The sequence below is a fragment of the Cibotium barometz genome, chromosome 9 (assembly GCF_041138505.1).
Source record: "Cibotium barometz isolate CiBa-2024 chromosome 9, ASM4113850v1, whole genome shotgun sequence".
Classification (NCBI taxonomy): domain Eukaryota; kingdom Viridiplantae; phylum Streptophyta; class Polypodiopsida; order Cyatheales; family Cibotiaceae; genus Cibotium; species Cibotium barometz.
The window spans coordinates 7,786,488-7,806,501 of record NC_141054.1 but is presented as its reverse complement, the minus strand read 5'-3'; the positions used below and the strand labels follow the sequence as shown (position 1 = coordinate 7,806,501).

Here is a 20,014-nt window from a genome sequence, read left to right as displayed (position 1 = left end):
GTCTGAAAGTGCTGGTCAAGTTACTTAAAGTGCTCGTCTAGGTACTTAAAGTGCTTTTCAAGTAATCTGAAAGTGCTTGTGTAGATCCTAGAAGTGCTTGTGTAGGTACTAGAAGTGTTTGTCAAGTGGTCTTAAAGTGCTTGTCTACTACTGAAAGTGCTATCAAAGAGTTGAACGTGCGAAATAGTGCTTCTTAGGAGGACGCATTGTGCTAGCTTGAAAGTTAGAACTTATAAGTTCTCCTCTGGGGGCATGCTATTATAGATTTGTTCAAATACATCATTTGACAATTCATATACATTAGGCTCACCTTCTACCGAGCACATCAGAAACCTGATGTATCGCAGCAGGTGTGGGAGTAGATAAAAGCAGGGGGCTTGTCATCCAAAAGAACGTAGGTGTCATCTTGGCCATTTACCTTGTCGTAGAAGAGTCCCTCATCCAAAAGAACGTAGGTGTCATCTTGGCCATTTACCTTGTCGTAGAAGAGTCCCTCAACAACAAATGAGTTCCTTTGAATACGGTTATGCCATTCATCCCTTTCAGATTTGATGGCCAAGAGCTTGGTTTTAGTGCACTTCAAGACGTAGAAGTCTACACCTGGCTCTTCTGCATTCACTGCAAAGTTCTGGCTAACCATCAAGGCATCACTTAGGTCATCATGGTGGCCAGCATACATGGGGGCTCCTGGTAACTCATCATCGCTGGATGCTTCTCCATCGTTTTGAACATTGACAGTCAGTTGTATTCCCAAGTACTACCACCTCTCAACGTGGTCCTTGTTTACACATCTCCTCCATTGGCCTTTCCATGCACACATGGCAAAAGCAGGACAATGGTCTGCAGTGTAGCCCATGCATAACTGATTGATTGTAGCCATTGACACAGTGGAAGGATCGAGACCCTTTGATCCACATGCAATCCCACTCTCTATCTCTATCTACATCACCGAGCTTGACCTCCTAGAATCCACGATCGACTTTCTTCCCTGTCTCAATGAGGGTTGCGTTGAGGAATGCCACCACACTTGAAGTGTTATGTAACACCCATCCATCAGATTTCAGCTGCTCCTGTGTGAGAGCTCTTTTGAGCACCGCACCAGCCCCATCGTGCTCGCCCTTCCCATGGCCGGATGCGAAGAAACTGTGCATCATCTCAATACCTGTTATATTGAAGTATCGGGCTACAAAATAGAAAGGGCGCCTTGCTTTGAATTGTGAAGCAGTGCCATCAGACCACACCCAGTGTCGCTTGACACTGCATCCTTGAGCTTTCAGCCACTCATTGTGCAAAAGAAAGCAGTGCTGCACAAACAAAGTGTCATGGATTTTGTCATCAGAGATGTAGAAGTGGGTTGTCTTCCGAATGGTACCAAGCACATCACGCAGGTACAAAATGTGGACCAAGATTGTCACCTGAGTTGAATACCAATGCATTGACTGAATTTCATTCTGCACCTTGAAGGAGTAATTCTTTGCAAAATCCACTACCGACACCACTACATCATTTGGAAATTTATCCAAACACTGTTTGAATTGTTCAGCTTGCCATCTGTACTTATACTTATTTTTGATGAAGTTTTCCAATTTGCTTTGAAGCAAGGAAAAGTGAAAGTCCTCGAGCTGACTTCGCGAACAACAAGATTTGCTTGACCGTTCTCATCCACTTCCTATGTAGGAACGTCGTCAAAAAGCTTGACAATCATCATAGAGATGTCATCGCTTTTTTCATGTGGACACAAGGAGATCTGTTTAATGCCACAATGTTGGCATGTACCCAAAAGACATTGTCTACGGTGATAAGCACAGTCAATGGGTTTTGGGCACAATACAGACTCCCACAGGTCTGTTAAGCTTGAAAATGTGGCATTGGAGGCCGCGCACTACGCTGTTCCATCATGAGAACTGCAAACAAGGCACCTGCAAACAACTGCATGGCCGGCCATGTAGCCCATATCTTCCCTAGCGCATCTGATTAAGAGCTTCCTTGAAGTAGACAAGCTGCACATGGTATTCACAGCAACAAGTGTTACAGTCCTTCAACTTGCATACGAAGTGTGGCTTTAGACCCTCAAAACATCTAAGGGAGATCCTTATTTTAGGATGAGCCACTTGGAACCGCATATAGAAGTCCCTTTGTGACAAAGAAGACAAATTTAGACACACTATCAAGCATTATAAATCATTCTGAAGCAACCTATAGCATTGGTAAGCATTATGATGCACTTTCAATCAGTGTAAAGCTATGACACTCATTGGGTAAAGCTCTTAGACACACTTAGTAGCACTTTCTGCACCTGGCAGCACTTGTAAATGGTTGTAAAGCACTATAAAGCACTCTCAGGAACCTGCAAGCACTTAGAAGCCTAAGGATCCATTTAGATGAACTTGGAATAACATGGTATTTCTTGGAAGCACTATAAAGCACTCTCAGGAACCTGCAAGCACTTAGAAGCCTAAGGATCCATTTAGATGAACTTGGAATAACATGGTATTTCTTGGAAGCACTTGGAAGCACTTGGAAACACTAGCAAACACTTAGAAGCAAGTAAAGCATGTGGAAGCACTTGGAAGCACTTAGAAGCACATGGAAGCACTTAGAGGCACATGGAATCACTAGCAAGCACTTAGAAGCACTTGGAAGCACTTAGAACCACTAGCAAATACTTGGAACCACTAGCAAGCACTTAGAAGCACTTGGAAGCACTTGGAAGCACATGGAAGCACTAGCAAGCACTTGGAAGCACTTAGAAGCACTAGCAAGCATTTAGAAGCCCTAGCAAGCACTTGGAAGCACTTACAAGCACTTATACAAGCACTTGGAAGCAGTTAGAAGCTCCTTATCACTTCTAAAGCTCTGTTAAGCCATTAGAAGCATAAGCACTTGGAAGCATTTGGAAGAACTCTCAGGCACCTGGCAGCTTTTTGAAGCACTATTAAGCACTCAGAAGCAACAAAAGGCACTTAGAAGCACACAGAAACATTTAGATGCACTTGGAAGTAGTTAGAAGCTCCTGAATCACTTCTGAAGCTCTGTTAAGCCATTAGGAGCATAAGCACTTGGAAGCATTTGGAAGAACTCTCAGGCACCTGGCAGCTTTTTGAAGCAGTATTAATCACTCAGAAGCAACAAAAGGCACTTAGAAGCACACAGAAACATTTAGATGCACTTGGAAGCACTTACAAGCACTTGGAAACAGTTAGAAGCTCCTGTTATCACTTCTGAAGCTCTGTTAAGCCATTGCGAGCATAAGCACTTGGAATCATTTGGAAGAACTCTCAGGTACATGGCAGCTTTTTGAAGCACTATTAAGCACTCAGAAGCAAACAACAAAAGGCACTTAGAAGCACACAGAAACATTTAGATGCACTTGGAATGACATAAAATTACTTGGAACCACTATGAACCACTTAGAAGCACTTATGATCACTTGAAGAAGTATGTCAAGCACTATAAAGCATGGTAGCAATATAGTGCACTGTCGGGCACTCAGAAGTGGTGTGAAAATGCTTAGAAGCACTAAGATGCACTCATGACTTGGAATTTCTTGGAATCACCCATGAAGCACTCAGAAGCATCTAAAATCAATTGTAAAGCTTCGTAAAGCACTATAGTGCATGGTTAAGCATTGTAATGCACTGTGAGGCACTTGCAAACATTTGGAAGCATGGTAAAGCACTCTAATGCCCTATCATACAAAATTTTAGTACTGTCAAGCACTCTAAACCACTGACATTTAGAAATCAGTATCGTATAGAAGAGCATATCCGGATACACTATCATACAAAATTTTAGTATTGTCAAGCACTCTAAACCACTGACATTTAGAAATCAGTATCATATAGAAGAGCATATCCGGATACACTATCAATCATATGCGAGCAACTGTGTAGCTCTGACAACACACTCTCAACACAGTGATATACCTGAGGCAAATTGAGTAGATGCACTGGATGCAGTACATGCGCACTCTTGCCTATCCTCTTTCGAACAACATCTTTCTTGTTTGGGGAGATGCGAGTTTCCACCGACCAAAACTGAAACACGATTTCCCTGATTTCACTGGTGATGGTGCTTGCCCTATGCAATTGACAGTGACAAGAATCCAAGGGAAGTGACCCTTCCTCCGCTTCATGTTGCAACCGAAAATTGGCCACAATGACATTCCTTCAATGAACTCCTAAAGCCTTGGCAACTTCTCTACCACTCATGATAGTAGCCCGCTTTAAAAACAACTCGTTATTTGAATGGGGTGTCTTCACCTCAGATAATGTATGATAAATGTTAGAGAAAATGAGTCTCTCAACTATCTCTGACGTGTACTGCAACACTAAGAATGTTGGATGACGCAGGAGTTGTTGTAGAATTTTTGTTTGAAGGCCCTCAAAAAGCCCGTTTGTTTGTTTGCGCCAGCACTAAGAAACTGCTGCAGATTTTCTTTGCCTCTCGCTCATCAATGTCACCATCCTCGCGCGTACGTGCCATCCTCTTCTCAATGCTTCTTTGTTCCCTCTTCTTTGCAACCCAGTAGAATCGAAGACCTGGTAGAAGTTCTCTTGGGATGTGTTGTGTGATAGATAATGGGGGAAGATATACGGAGCCTGTATTGCCATTCTGTACACTATGAGACTCCATGTGGAGCCAGTTATGAGGGAGCTAGGAGGCTGAGGTTATTGCAAAGAAGTCTACCATTAAAGCAGTTATGAGGGAGCTAGGAGGCTGAGGTTATTGCAAAGAAGACCATTAAAGCACAATTGTAGTCTTCATGGGGAGAGAGAGAGGGAGAGAGGGAGAGAGGGAGAGAGGGAGATAGTACAGATGAATACAGCTTGCACTCAGGCGGGAAGAGAGGCCCTTTTTTGTAGGCAAGAAGCAGAGGCTATGGCAGATAGAGAGAGAGAGAGGCAGAGAGTGAGAGAGAGTGAGAGAGAGAGAGTCGGCAGGCCAATGGATTGCAGGACGACGAGTGTGCAGACTGAGTGGAGGAGTGAGAATATTCAAAAGTGTTTAATGGGCATGCCATTCCCTTACTGAATGCTCAGTTGCATTTTCAAGCCCGCCTCTTTCAAATTTAAGCCTCTTTCTCCTCCCAAAGGGGTGGCTAAAAGGAGTGTCCAAGACACTCCTTTTTGGTACCACCTATACATGCTTTCACCCGTATATCAACATGGCACAAAACGATGTTTTTTGTGACACTTTATATATCACTTAGCAACACTCTCTATGTCACTAAAGCAATATTATTTGAGTGAATCCTTTATAATATAATACCACTTAAAGTGTTGCTTAATGATTTAGTTTGTGTCGCTAAGTGACTCGTTGAATTCAATCATGCATTATTTTATACGTGACATGGCCTGCAATATTTCTTCTCTCTCTCTCTCTCTCTCTCTCTCTCTCTCTCTCTCTCTCTCTCTCTCTCTTTATATATATATATATATATATATATATATATATATATATATATATATATATATATATATATATATATATCCCACACACTATCATCGTGTGTGGGATATGACATATGTATACTCATTTATTCGTTGTGTAGTAAAATGCTCTCATCAACAATTCCTCCCCATGGAAGTTGGCTTATAATTCTTATTAATTTTTTATATTTAATTGGTAAAAGATATAAACACAAGATCCCATTGAAGGTGTGCATATATAAATATGATAATAAAGTATACAACATCCATCCATGGTGGAGTGACCAAAATAAAAGAATACAAGCTATAATGGTGTGTATGCTCATGGATAGCATGGATACATGCCCATGTACAACAGAGATAATTAGATACATCATCATGAAAGAACATACAAACTAAAAAATTAGAGAAGATTATACTATAACCAAAATAGGCCTTATCACTAGTATAATGATCCTCCTCGTCTGAGCTTCGGTGCCTTGCTATGATCCTCCTGATCATCATCACCTTCATCACTATGTTGTCTATGATGCTCAGGAGAAGGTGGCAGCCAGTCTCCTATAATGAATCATATACAAATCAATTACTATGTAGTTATTTAATTACCACATTGTTTAATGATTCATATACAAATCAATTACCATGTAGTTATTTAATTACCACATTACTAAAACCAAAGAATAATCACATTATAAATAATATTACATTATTTGGGCACATATCGAGCTCCAGTCCATGTGACTCATGAGAGCTCTCTCCGCCACAATTGTGGGTATAATAGGTGGTGGTGTGGTGAAAATGGGTGTGGTAAAAAGTGGTAGTAGAGCTGCCTAGGCGATAGTGGTGTGGGTGTGGAGGGTGAAGGAGTGGAACCCATACCGGGTGCACTACTCGATCGAGATCTTATTGTATAAGTATAATTTAAGTAATATGAACATAGAACAAATAATATAACTCAAAAATAGATGACATAAAATATCTCACTCCCTCCCTCACATGTATTATGCTATCCCGCTTTCAATAAAGTGTTAAGTGTGGGATGATTACTCTAACAAAAACATCTCACTTGCAAAAACCTCTAGTTGAGCTAATAGAGGAATCCAACCAAGAAGATCCAGAATGGCTTGTTGAGAATGAGAACTAAAGTAAGTTTATGGAATGAATTTGTGCACATGGTTTTGAAGGCACAAAAGGATGGTATTTTGGAAGACAAGAGAGCATTTGATGCTTTAGAAGATTATCTTTGTAGATTGGGTTAGCATGCTATATAAATTCTAAATAAGAAGCTAATTTGGCAAAAAGTTGGAACCCTTGAGAGGGTTGGTGATTAGGACCTAGTGATGGTGTTGTTCTCTTCTTGTTCCCCTTTCTATTCTTTGTTTTTGGCTTTCAGCAAGCTTTGTGATGTTGCAAATGTGATCAACTATGATCTTTCAAATGAACCTTTTCACAATGACATTGAGAGCTATATGTGCATCGCATTCAAAGAATGGGATGTGTTAGGAGGATCCATTAGGTTCTTCATTGACAAGAACATCTCACTTCAAAGCATCTAATTTAGCTAATGGATGAATCCAAATAAGAATTCTGACAATGGCTTGTTGAATATGCTAATCGAAAGTCATGGGGGCAAGGTGGTGGAAGAACAAGTTTAGATAAGGGTCTCCAGGGATTGAATCAGGGGAAACAGTGAGCAGTAGATAGGTGTGAAGTATCTAACCAAACGACCAATCTCAAGTAGCCAACCAATTCCATTTCTTAACCCAAAGAAGGTGCATAACAGTCCACAAGTCTGGGACAACTTCTAAGTGATGTACTTTCATTATCTCTTTGCTTGCAAATACACAAGAAAATATTGATGGAAACAAGTGGGGACCCTTGAGAGGGTTGATTGGGACCCAATAACAGCGTTCTTTCCCTTTCTCTTCTCTATTTTTGGTTTTCAGCAAGTTAGCTATGTAATTTTGCACATGTGATTGCTTATGATCTTTTGAAAGGTACCTGCATTGCATTGGAAGGATGGGGCATGCTAGGAGGATTGGGGATGGCCACCACTAGACTCTTCACTAATAAGAATATCTCATTTCAAAACCCAACTTGAGCTAATGGAGAAATCTAAATAAGAAGCTAATTTGGCAACAAGTGGAGACTGACCCTTGAGAGGGTTTATAATTGGGATCCGGGGATAGTGTTCTTCTCTCCTTCTTCCCCTTTATCTTCTTTGTTTTTGGTTTTTAGCAAGCTTTGAGATGTTGCACATGCGATTAACATGATTTTTCCAATGACAGTGAAAGGTATGTGCATCACATTGGAAGAATGGGGTGTGTTCGGAGGATGGGGATGCTCTTCACACTAACTAGAATATCTCACTTCAAAACCTCTACTTGAGCTAATGGAGGAATCCAAATGAGAATTCTAACAATGGATTGTTGAATATGCTACAATTGAGAGTCATGGGGCAAGGTGGTGGAAGACCAAGTGATAGATAGGGGTTTCCAAGAACTAAATTAGAGGCAAACAATGGGAAATAGATAGGGGTGAATAGTTGAGCTAATAAAGAAATCCAAATAAGAATTCTCATAATATCTTATTGAATATGTTATAATCGAGAGTCATGGTCCTTGTTTGAAGTAGTAGACATCTTACCACAAAGATCAGCATGTACTATTTCTACTCTCATGTGAAAATGCCTTGCATTGTTGCTTACCCATCATGCAAGCCTCACATGGTTCCTACAATTCTGAAAATACAAGCAAATTAGCTACTACCATTCCCTTTTTTTGCATCTCCTTTAGCACTGCAAATCCGATGTGACCAAATCGTTTGTGCCAAAGCCTACTCATGCTCTTATGTGCAATCGTTTTGTAAGGGCACTCAACTCACATATATTATTATGCCTTACTCCTTTGTTGACTAACTTGCCAATAGCATCTGCCTCAATTTTCTTGAAGTGTAATTTAAGTCCACAATCCAACATCACAGTAACTAATATTTAAGGTACATAGAGCACGTCTGACAGCTTTTTCTCTTCACCTATAGCTTCCACAAAAGAGATGGTTCCACACCCTTCGGTTGGACATTTGACATTATTCCCAACAGCAAAATTGATGGGTTCTTGTAAAGGCTTCTAGGAACTATGCCATCCCTTTTATTGGTCATGTGTCGAGATGGTCCACTATCCAAAATCCATTAATCAATAAAAAAATGGGGCTTGAGTAGATGAGCATACCTCTTTAATGGCAACCCAAAGTTCAAGCTCAGCCTTAGCATTGTTAATAACTAACTCCTTTCCCTCTCCTACTTCTTTCTATAGTCTTTGACAGCGTGACTCTTCTTGTCACACAGTAATAATAGCTCCCTTGAAACTTCTTCTTCTTTGGCTTCTTTTTCTTGTCATCAAAATATTCCACGCCTTTACCTATAACATTGGCCAAAAATCAGCATCACCGCCATCGTGGGTCTTTAGCCGTATATCCTCCTCAAGCAATATAGCACTAAATTCTTTAAATGATAGATGTTGTACTCTAACCTGAGTGTTTAGTACTATAACTAAGCCATCATACTTTTGTGGAAGAACTCGGCAGGCCAGTTCCACATCACTGGTCTTTGTTATCCCCACAGTAGCCATTTGATCTCGAAAATTTTTGATATGCATGATAAATTCTTTAGCAGCTTCTCCTTCAGAAAACTTCTTAGCAGCTAATTCTCTAGGTTTTGAATCCTAGTCTGATTCCAGGGCAAATATTGATTCCTCAGTATGTTCTAGACCTTTGATGCCTTAGTTGTGTATTGAATCAGAGTATGAATAGAATCACTTAGATGGTAAACGATGGCACAAAGCGCATCAAAATTATGCCTCTTACATTTCCAAAGATATATAGCATCTAGTAGTGTGTCCCCGTCGTTGGGGTTGGGGGTTTATCTCCATCCATTCCTAGAATGGTTTATAGAAGCTCATAAGAGTCTAGAATGGCATTGATTTTGAATTTCCAAAGAGTGTAATTTGTTCCATCAAGCTTGCCTTCTGTGAAGGCTGGTGGAGGTGGACAAATACACATAGCTGGTGCATAGTAGAGTAACAGTAGTCGGGCAGAAGCCATCACTCCTAGTATTCTATGAAAAGAAAAACCAGACTTTATACACTATTTTTTCTAAAAGCACCTAAGCTCTAATACCATATGAGTATATAATAGTGGAAAGATAAACAACAAAACAAAGTGCAATAGATAGAAAATTTAAAATTCTAAGATAGGTACAATGTGAATGTTGTCTACCCATGCGCTCTCAAGTAAATCTTAGATGGAAATCTAGACATACTTTGAATGGACAAAATACTGAGTGTAGAGGGTGTGGATACTCATAAGCATTGGATACCTTAGCTTGTGATAATTATGTCCATATATAGTGCTGCATGTAGTGTGGTAGATGCGTGTATATAACGAGGGTAGTTACATGGTATACACACAGTCCACTTTCAAAATGCGACCAACTTTCGACCATCATCCCACTAATAATAACCCATACCCTCAGGCTCTGGGGGCTCCTGCACTTGGATCCCCACCAAGGGTCTAGCCCATTATCTTGCTAATCACCTAGCTAATCAAGATTAGTAGAGAATCAAATTTTACCTCTTCTTTTCAAAGAGCTTCTGTACCCCCAGCTGGTGGAGGGGCTTGATCTCCCTCCAGGATTAATCATAGCCTCCAAGCTCTTAGCCATACATAGTCATACTCTCCCAAGGCTTCAGCCCATTTAAACAAATCGCCAAACTGCCGTCTCTATCTGCTGATTTTTGCTAATTTTCCAGCGTCATTTTTCTGAGGGAAAAATGAGATCTTGTCTGCTCCAGATGAAATGGCTCTAATTCCTCTTGGCCTTAGGGGTTTTCAAGGGTGCTCTACAAGCTAGTGAAGACAGATTTTGATTTTATCAAGTCTATAGTGAGATCCAAGCTCTTCATCAAATCTGCAGGGGTGACTTTGGTAAAACATAGATTTAGCATTCAATGTTTGGTCAAATCTTGTGTTCTTGTGTTTCTTGGCTTAATCCTCTACTAGACTAATTGCTATTGATGGCCTTGAAAGGATTTGAGCTCATTTGAACTCTAAGGCCTCAGATCTGAACTCCTCGCATACTCTATTTTTTGCACACAAAATAGAGGATTAATTTGCTAATCAATTATTAATCAGTACTAATCACTATTTTTTGGTACAATTGAGGGTTCAAATTAACCATTAGGTATCTGATATAGATCCAACCATTTGGAGATGGTTTGACACTCCAACCATTCCGTACAGATTTGTTACCCTTGGTTTAATGTAATTTCTGTGGTAAAATTATGCTGATAAATTTTTGGTAATCATCATCTTACATTTAACCCACACACAAATTCAAGTTATTCACAGCCAGAGTTGCATTTGGGAATGTGCATAAGAATGAATGCTATATGCATTATGTATTGGGCACATTACATCATTGTGAAAATGGGATCAGACACTACCCTTGTCCAGAATAAGGCAAGAGGCAAGACCTCCCGCATAGATTTGGGTTTGCATTGCATAATGACACAAGATAAACATCCAAAAGCCCAAAAGAACTATCAACCTAGTGATGGTGGTGTTCTCTCCTTCTTCCCCTTTCTCTTCTTTGTTTTTGGTTTTTTTGTGATATTGCACATGTGATACTATGATCTTTTCAATGAACCCTTTCAATGCCATTGAAAGCTATATGCATCACATTGAAAGAATGGGATGTGTTAAGAGGATGGGGATAGCCCCATTAGATTCTTCACTGACAAGAACATCTCACTCAAAAACCTCTACTTGAGCTAATGGATAAATCCAAATAAGAAGTTTGATAATGGCTTGTCGTCGAGAATATACTATAATCGAGAGTCTTGATCCAGGTGGTGGAATAACAAGTATAGATAAGGGTCTTTATGGACTGAATCGGGGGCAAACAGTGAGAGTAGCAGTAGATAGGGCCAACCAAAATGGCCAGTCAGATAAGGGTGAAGTATCAAACCAAAAGGACCAGTCTCAAGCAGCCCCCACCAGGACCATTTCTCAACACAAAGAAGGTCCATAATAGCCCACAGGTTTGGGATAGCTTCTAAGTGTTATACTTTCATTATCTCTTTGTAATCTCTTTGCAATCTCTTTGCAATCTCTTTACAAATATATATAAGCAAATACTAATGGCAAGAAGTGGGGACACTTGACAGGGTTTTTTGGGACCCAATAATAGTGTTATTTCCCTTTCTATCAGCAAGCTTGCTATGTAATGGTGTGCACATGTAATCAACTATGATCTTTTGAATGAAATTAAAAGGTACGTGCATTGTACAGTGTAAGGATGGGGCATGCCAAGAAGATTGGGGATGGCCACTAGACTCTTCACTAATAATAATATCTCATTTCAAAACCTCCACTTCAGTTAATGGAGAAATCCAAATAAGAAGCTAATTTGGCAACAAGTGGGGACCCTTGAGAGGGTTAGTAATTGGGATCTAGTGATGTCCAGTGTTCTTCTCTCCTTCTTCCTCTTTTGTCTTCTCTATTTTTCGTTTTCAACAAGCGTTGTGATATTGCACATGTTATCAAATATGATCTTTCCAATGACATTGAAAGGTATGTGCATCACATTAGAATGGGGCATGTTAGAAGGATGGGGGTGTTCTTCACTGACAAGAACATCTCACTTCAAAACCTCGACTTGAGCTAATGGAGGAATCCAAATAAGAAGTCCAACAATGGTTTATTGAATATGCTACAATCAAGAGTCATGGGCAAGGTGGTGGAAGACCAAGTGGTAGATAGGGGTTTATGCGAGATGAGAACTGAATTTAAGGCAAACATTGGGTAGTAGATAGGGGTGAATACTTGAGCTAATAGAGAAATCCAAATAAGAAGTCTCACAATAGCTTGTTGAATATGCTACAATCGAGAGTCATGGGCAAGGCGGTGGAAGAACAAGTGGTACATAAGGGTTTTCGAGGAGACTAAATCATAAGCAAATAATGGGCAACATATAGGAGTGAAGTATCCAGCCAAAATGGCCAGTCTCAACAAGCAGCCAATGAAGTCCATTTCTTGGCCCAAAGAAGTCCCATAACAGTCCACAGGTCTGGGAATACTTGTTGTAATTGTTGCACTTTCATTATCTCTTTGCAATATATAAGCAAATACTCCTAGAAAACAACAAGCGGGAACCCTTGAGAGGGTTCCAATGACAATGTTCTTCTCTACTTCTTTCCCTTTCTCTTTGTAATGTTTGGTTTTTACTAGCAAGTTGGTTGTGTAATGTTGCACATTGATCAACTATGATCTTTTCAATAAAATTGAAAGGTATGTGCATCGCATCATTGAACCCTCGAGAGGGTTGGTTAGGACCCAATGATAGTGTTCTTCTCTACTTCTTTCTCTTTCTCTTTGTAATGTTCATTTTTCAACAAGCTAGTTGTGTAATGTTACAAATTGATCAACTATGATCTTTTCAATAAAATTTAAATGTATGTGCATTTATTGCATTCAAAATATGGGGTGTGCTAGAAGGGTTCTAATGGCCACTAGATTCTTCTTCATTGACTATTAATAAGAACATCTCACTTTAAAAACTCTACTTGAGCTAATGAAGAAATCCAACTACTCTAAGAAGTCTGACAATGGCTTCTTGAATATATGATACAATCAAGAGCCACCAACAAGATGGTTTATATGAACTTCCTAGCCTCTAAGCTATAATTTTTAGTAACCAGTTAGACTTCTTGTAATGGAAATCGTTTAGCTCCCAATCAGCTCACAAGAATGTGGGCTTCCTAGCTTGCAAACTTAAATACTAACTTGATAGACTTTTTGGGATGCAAGCAAGGTGAAATCTTATGGTCTTTTTGGGTCAGCCTAAAATCTTGTAGCTTTTGTGGCTTCCAAGTTGGATAGCTAGTCCATAACATGCACTTTTGCAAGCCCATAAGCACATCATAAGTTTTCATGCTAAGAAGCCTACAAAGTCAGAATCTCAACAAGCTAGTTAGCTTGGAAGTCCAATATCTAGGAAGTGTATAAGCTTACAAGCCAAAAGTCTGCAAGACCATAAGCTTGCAAGCTAGGGAGCCTACGATTAGTTAGGAAGTTTGCAAGACAAGAGTCCACAAGTATGCAAGGGAACTCCACAAGACGGGAAGCTAATTAGTTAGGAAGTTCATAAGCATACAAGCCAATTAGTCACGAAGCCTGCAAGCCAAGTAGCCCACATGCCCACAATTCTTATAGCTAGCTCATAAGTTTGCACGACCATAAGTTGACAAGTTGAGAAGAGTATAGCATGGTTATTTGGGAAGTCTGCCAAAAGTTTGTATAGTAAGCAAGCATAGTAAACAAGTTTGAAATCAATGCAGCCCATAAACCAAGAAGAATAGTTATTAGAAATGATAATTTCAAAATGTGAAAACGAGTATCCTTGGGGAGAAATGGAAACAGGAAAACTACATGTTTTTATTTTAAAAAAAAGCATAGCAAACAAGAGATGTGCCTAAGAAAATGGTCAACATGAAACTAGAGAGTTTAAGTAAAAGTTGATGGTCTTATCTATCACATGCATTGAAATCGTGTTCTACATATTGGACTGGAAGAACGGAGATCTTATGCATGCACATATATAGATATCATATTCATGCTTGAATAAATGCATTGGAGTGTGAGATCCTTGCCCCCTCCGGGGCTCCTACCAGGGGCGGAAGCGGCGTCGGCCTCCCGCCCGGGACGAGAGGCTAGCCTAGGCGGTTCCTCCGAAACCGGGCCCGGAAAAACTCCCCTCGCCCGGAAGGCACATGCGATTCCGCCATGGGAAAAATCTTTTAACGGGGGAATTATTCTAACGAGTCAAGGTCTTAACGAGATAAACTGATCTGACCGAACCTAAAGTCACATGGTCAGATCAAGAAGAGACTTTCACTTGATCTATGGAATCACCGCTTTTCTCCTCATTTACGAGGCACAGCCCCGCTGATCCCCTCCCATAGAACAAGGTCTTCTAAGGATTTGATTTAATTAACGTAACTAATCGTATCTAATTGTTTCACAGGAATCCTCCGATCCAGCCATCCGGCCCATGGGTTGGCCAACCACTGTATTGGTGGGATTCCTTTATAAAGATTTGGTTATGTTTTGCCCGGGTACCGAGGAAAAGAGTTCCCAAGCTCCCTAGCCAGCGATTCATGCAAAAATTAAGGTAGGCATGCCACGTACACACCCAATATGAAATTGCCATTTATAATAGATTGGACTGGCTTTAAACAATCCTTCAATATAAATCATAATATTTCTGATCACCATCTTCCAAAATTCTGAGTCCATTGTATTACAAAATATGTCCTCTGGACTCTCCGTTGAATACCAACTGGCCAACCAAACAACGAGATCAAGTATCAAAATTTGGTTCCAAAAATCTTTCCTTTTAGTCCATCCAAAATCTTCCTCGACGTACGCATGGGTGTCCTAGCAACCACGAGCCCGTGCATCGCCTGGTCAGGACCCTCTAGGATCCTCCTTAGGTGTCCTAGCACTTCACTCAGGGACCACTTCGTCGGTCCTTGCCCATCGTACCAGAAGCGCGCACCATTTTAACCGTACCGAGGCTGGCAAGACCTCGACAGGCTTTGCCGCAACAAGCAACGTCCCTTGACGACTCCCCGCCAGCTGTTTCAAAACGAACCTCCTCTTAGTAAAACACATATGCCAAATGCTTCCTCTAGCATTCTGGCATAAAACAGTCCTTTGAATGAAAAACAGAGGTTCCAATACAAGTAAAATTCCCAGTTTGAGATTGGTTCCACAAAACCCTTTTCTCCATAATTCCCGGTTTCATAATGAGGATCCTTAATCTCTCATGAGGGTAATCTACCCATCATTTTATCTGTTTGTCCAACTAGATTCTTGGTGAGTTCGGTCAAAGGAAAAACTAGTTTAGTTCCTGTAGTCTATTCTTCGTGTTTAGGGACTGGAATTGGTCACAAAGTTTTTGCTTGATTCACATGGAGAGATGGACAAGTAGGTTTAACTAGTTTAGTTCCTGTAGTCTATTCTTCGTGTTTAGGGACTGGAATTGGTCACAAAGTTTTTGCTTGATTCACATGGAGAGATGGACAAGTAGGTTTACTATCCGTCCCTCTCGTAGTCTAACCAATTCATTCAATTTAGTTCTAACAAAGATTTCCTTCAGCTAAACATCTAGTTTTGGGTAAATATCAATTTAGTGATTTTACCAATTAAAATTTTATCTATGCAAAAAGATAAAATTAATTAAATTTTCTCTTAAAAATTAAATAAAAATCTCCATTAATTCCTTTACACTAAAAATTACATTTTTCTCATTTAAATGGTTGAATTCCAATTATGGTGGAAATTCCTCTTTCATCATTTAAATTTATCTATGCAATAAGATAAATTTAACTAAATTTCTTCTTTATTTTTTAAATAAAATATCCATTATTTTGGTATTCCAAATTTTTCTCTTTCCTCATTGGAATACATGGATTTCTATTGTCATGGAAATTTCTCTTTTATCTCATAAAAATAAATTACTTAATATTTCTCTTTTTTCCAATAATTAACTATTTATGCATAAACATTAAAATCAATTTTTCCATGGTTATGATGAGAATTATTCAATTAATCTAGGATGATTAATCCTAGAATATAGTAGGATGTCCCCTTTTCATATTATGAATGAAAATGGTTTATGTGTTAATTTTTCAAAAATTTTACCATAGCTCTGCTGCTTTTACTGATAATTTTTAATAATTTCATAAACATAAAGTTTTAGTAATACAATATGATAGAATCACTATTATTTGGATCAATATCCAATTATGGACTTGATTCGTAAGTTTTTCATAAATTAAATAGCATAAAAGCATTAAAAAGCCACTTCTTTGGCCTCTAATTTGACAAGCATAGAAATTTCTTTTAGATTTGAGAATTGCTTTATGAGAAGCATCATTTGAATATAGAATAGGTCATAAGAATGACCATTCTTTGGGGGGGGGAGAGATATGCTTTAAAAACATTCTAGTTTAAGCATAAATGTAAAATTTATAAGACTTATCACTAAAATTTTACTTAGAGAGTTCCAATTGCATTAAAGAGCCATTCAATTGAATGCTTCTCAAGCTTGAGAGGGGTTGAGAAGTGAGAAACATTTTAAGACTAACAAAAAAGACCATAAACCACACTTTACCTCTTAATTTGCTTGATTCTTTAGTCAATGGAGAGGCCCCCAACCAATCAATTGGTTTAGTATGTTGATGAAGACTCCAAGGAAGATTGAAGAGAGAGAGAAGCTCCAATCTCTTCAATTTATAGAGGATTTTTAGAGGATAACAGAAAATAAGCTTAACTTAGAGTAATACCGGCATAGTTTAGTGCACAGATGAGAATACAAAAGAATGAGGGTCTCTTTATAGGTGAGGGAGGCCACTAACTGAGTCCAACTAAGTTCTAGAATTTTCCAGCTTCAGTTTGGGTTAATTTGGATAAGATTTGGACCAGTTTGGCTCCCTTTTTTATTTGGTTTGATCCAAGAGAGAGGAGAGATAAAAATATCCTATTATTTTTTAGTTTGAAACTCCTCCACACATGTGAAATAGGTGCCTCCTTGAAGGTCCCCCTTTTCCTTACCAAGGTGTCAAAAATGAATGATTACTCCAAAATATCTTATTTTTTTAGTAATATTTCATAATTTTTAACTAATAAATCTTGTACTCAGTCAACTCTTCATCTTATGTGGGCATTTACTCATTTTTGGGTATTTTCTTTTATTCATTGGATTTATCTCATCCCAATACTTGGATTAATCTTATTGGTCCATAGGAACCTTAATTGTACCATAATCCAAAATTTTCAAAAAATCTTGACCCTTAGGCTAAGGTCTTCTAAATCATTATTATTAATTCCAATTGCACCTTGGAAATTTTATTTTGATTTTCTATTTCAGGAAAATATATTTTTGATATTTGTAGAATTTATATATCCAAAAATATCTCAATATTGATTTAGCACTCTCTAGAAATTTTTATCTCACTAGGCAAAACAAGGAAAAATAATATTTTCTTGTATTCAAAAATAGGAAATGATTACAAGGTAATGAAGTAAAGGCTTATTCAATATTCAAGCTAAGGAGGAATCTTACAATTAGAGTGTACACATATTATCTCTCATGTAATAACGTAATGCATTGTACTATTTTAGGTCTCATAGATTCCTTGGAACTTTTGAAGTTATTAATCTCTCTCTCTCTCTCTCTCTCTCTCTCTCTCTCTCTCTCTCTCTCTCAAAAGAAGAAAAAACCTTAACAAATGGTTTTACTTACGTGCACTATGATGCCATCTTCTTCGGTCTACTTGTCTCCTACACTTGACCTCCTTCCCACGACTATAAGGTGTCAGAGTAGGTGTCAAAGTAAGTGTCAACAACTTCACAAGTGGCTCTCGCATAGTAACATTCACCTCCCTCTAGTTGGTGATCGATCTCTACCACAAAGAGTCAGTCATATCTTAAATGTACTCTACAGTGGCATTAGCCATAGAGGCCATGGCATCCTCTAGAGCCTCTCCTATGAATTCTTTGTCTATGAGGATTTGCCTAAGAAAAATCAATAAAAATGATATGTTAGGATCCATGGGGGCAAGGGAAAATACAGGTGTGTGTGCAATGGATGTAATGAAGGCTAGAGAGAAGATCCATGGGTAGGGCAAATACAGGTGTGTGCAATGGATGTAATGAAGGCTAGAGAGAAGATCCATGGGCAGGGCAAATACAGGTGTGTGCAATGGATGTAATGAAGGCTGGAGAGAAGATGCAAAGCAAGCTAGAGAGAGAACTCATGGTGGGGCGGGTGAGATATGAAATTTAAAGTACACATGCTACATCATAACTCTGATATGTAATATGATTCTTGTCATTAAAATTGTAGCTTAGTGATACAATTCCATAGTGACACTCCTAGGCGACACACAAAATGTCACTAAATAACACCTGTGAGCTTTTTTTAGCCTATGATATGGTTGGTGCATGCCAAGGACAAAGTGGATAGTCTAGAGCATATCTTGAAAGTATTTCTTAGTATTACTAGGAAATGAAACAGAACTACTGGTATGGATGCTAGGAAACATACACCAAGGAGAACAAAAGGGGCAATTAAAGATGAATCTGCAATTGCAAGTCCAACGAGTCTTGAACAAAGTAAAAGTATGTCACCACTCAAGCATGCTACCAAGCCACAAGCTATGAAAAAACTTTAAATGATGTAATGGTTGAATTCCAAATCATACCCATGTGCTGCAATACCTCTCATGGATCATCACTCGCGAATACTCCCATGTCTACCCCTTTTGCCAAGAATGCTACCACTTCTAAGTGAGCAAAAGAGGGCCATCATTCTAGATCTAAATGGTGTGCTCGTGAAGATAGTGGAATTTATTATTATAAAGAACATAAACCTAAATATGGACACCTAATGAAGACTTGTAAGGAGCCTGATGGGTGTGTTGTGCTTATTCGTAAAGGATGCTGATAATTCATCCTTAGATACTTTTATGTTTTCATATGGATAAGTTCATGGCTTAAGTAAGTACACATGATTTTGGAGTGGTACTTTCCCAAAGTGTACTACAAGGTAACTGGTTTCTTTTGGGTAGGATGCGTGTGATGAGGCAAGCTTACTAGTTAACAACAAAGTTACTAGTTAGGTAAGTGGTTTCTTCTGGGTAGGAGATGCGTGCGATGAGGCAAGCTTACGAGTTAACAACAAACTAATTTTCTTCAACAACCTCTCCACCTTATGAAAGTGGTACCAAGACTTGAATGAGGAAAAAACTTTATTGCTGGATGATCCTTTGTGCAAGGGGTGGATGAATCCCACCAGAACAACCCTCTGCCTCCCTAAGTTTGAGAATCAAACAGAGGGTGAGATGAAATCTTTTTTCCTCGTCGACACATTGAATCCATTACATTTGGGTTCCTTGGCATCTGATTCCTTGCCTATAGGATTTAGCTTAACAACATAAATTGCCTATTTCTTATTGATTCCCTTCAATAGCGTAGATGCCTTTACAACAATAGGAGAGTTCGCGTAATCATTCATCATGTGACTCAACTACTAGCATCTAAAGAATTTATGCTCTTTTTTGAGTTAATGCAATAATTTTGATGGCAAAGTGGAATAAGAATCTTGTACCCTAGGTGCCCTAGTCTCAGAGCCTTGACTCTTATCATATCCCTGACTTTGCTTTCGGCTTGGGTAAACCGAGATTATTTGTCAATGTTGAAGTTCTCTTGGGAGGAGGAGGTGATAAGAATTTGCGTTAAGTTGTCTCCTTTGGAATCCCTTTGGAAAGGCCTAAGCAAAGTCTTCAACCATCTTTACTACTTCTAGTCATATCCCTGACTTTGCTTTCGGCTTGGGTAAACCGAGATTATTTGTCAATGTTGAAGTTCTCTTGGGAGGAGGAGGTGATAAGAATTTGCGTTAAGTTGTCTCCTTTGGAATCCCTTTGGAAAGGCCTAAGCAAAGTCTTCAACCATCTT

The 20,014-nt window shown here is 39.1% G+C and overlaps 1 protein-coding gene across 1 annotated transcript in view; it reads right to left on the bottom strand.

Moving 5' to 3' along the window:
• Nucleotides 1-962: 962 nt before the first annotated feature.
• LOC147635217 (uncharacterized) overlaps nt 963-20,014 on the bottom strand; it is a 50,959-nt gene continuing 31,907 nt past the window's right edge. Inside the window, exon 3 of the mRNA XM_086803257.1 lies at nt 963-1,183. Coding sequence (XP_086659383.1) covers nt 963-1,183 — 221 coding nt within the window. The remainder of the gene's footprint in view (nt 1,184-20,014) is intronic.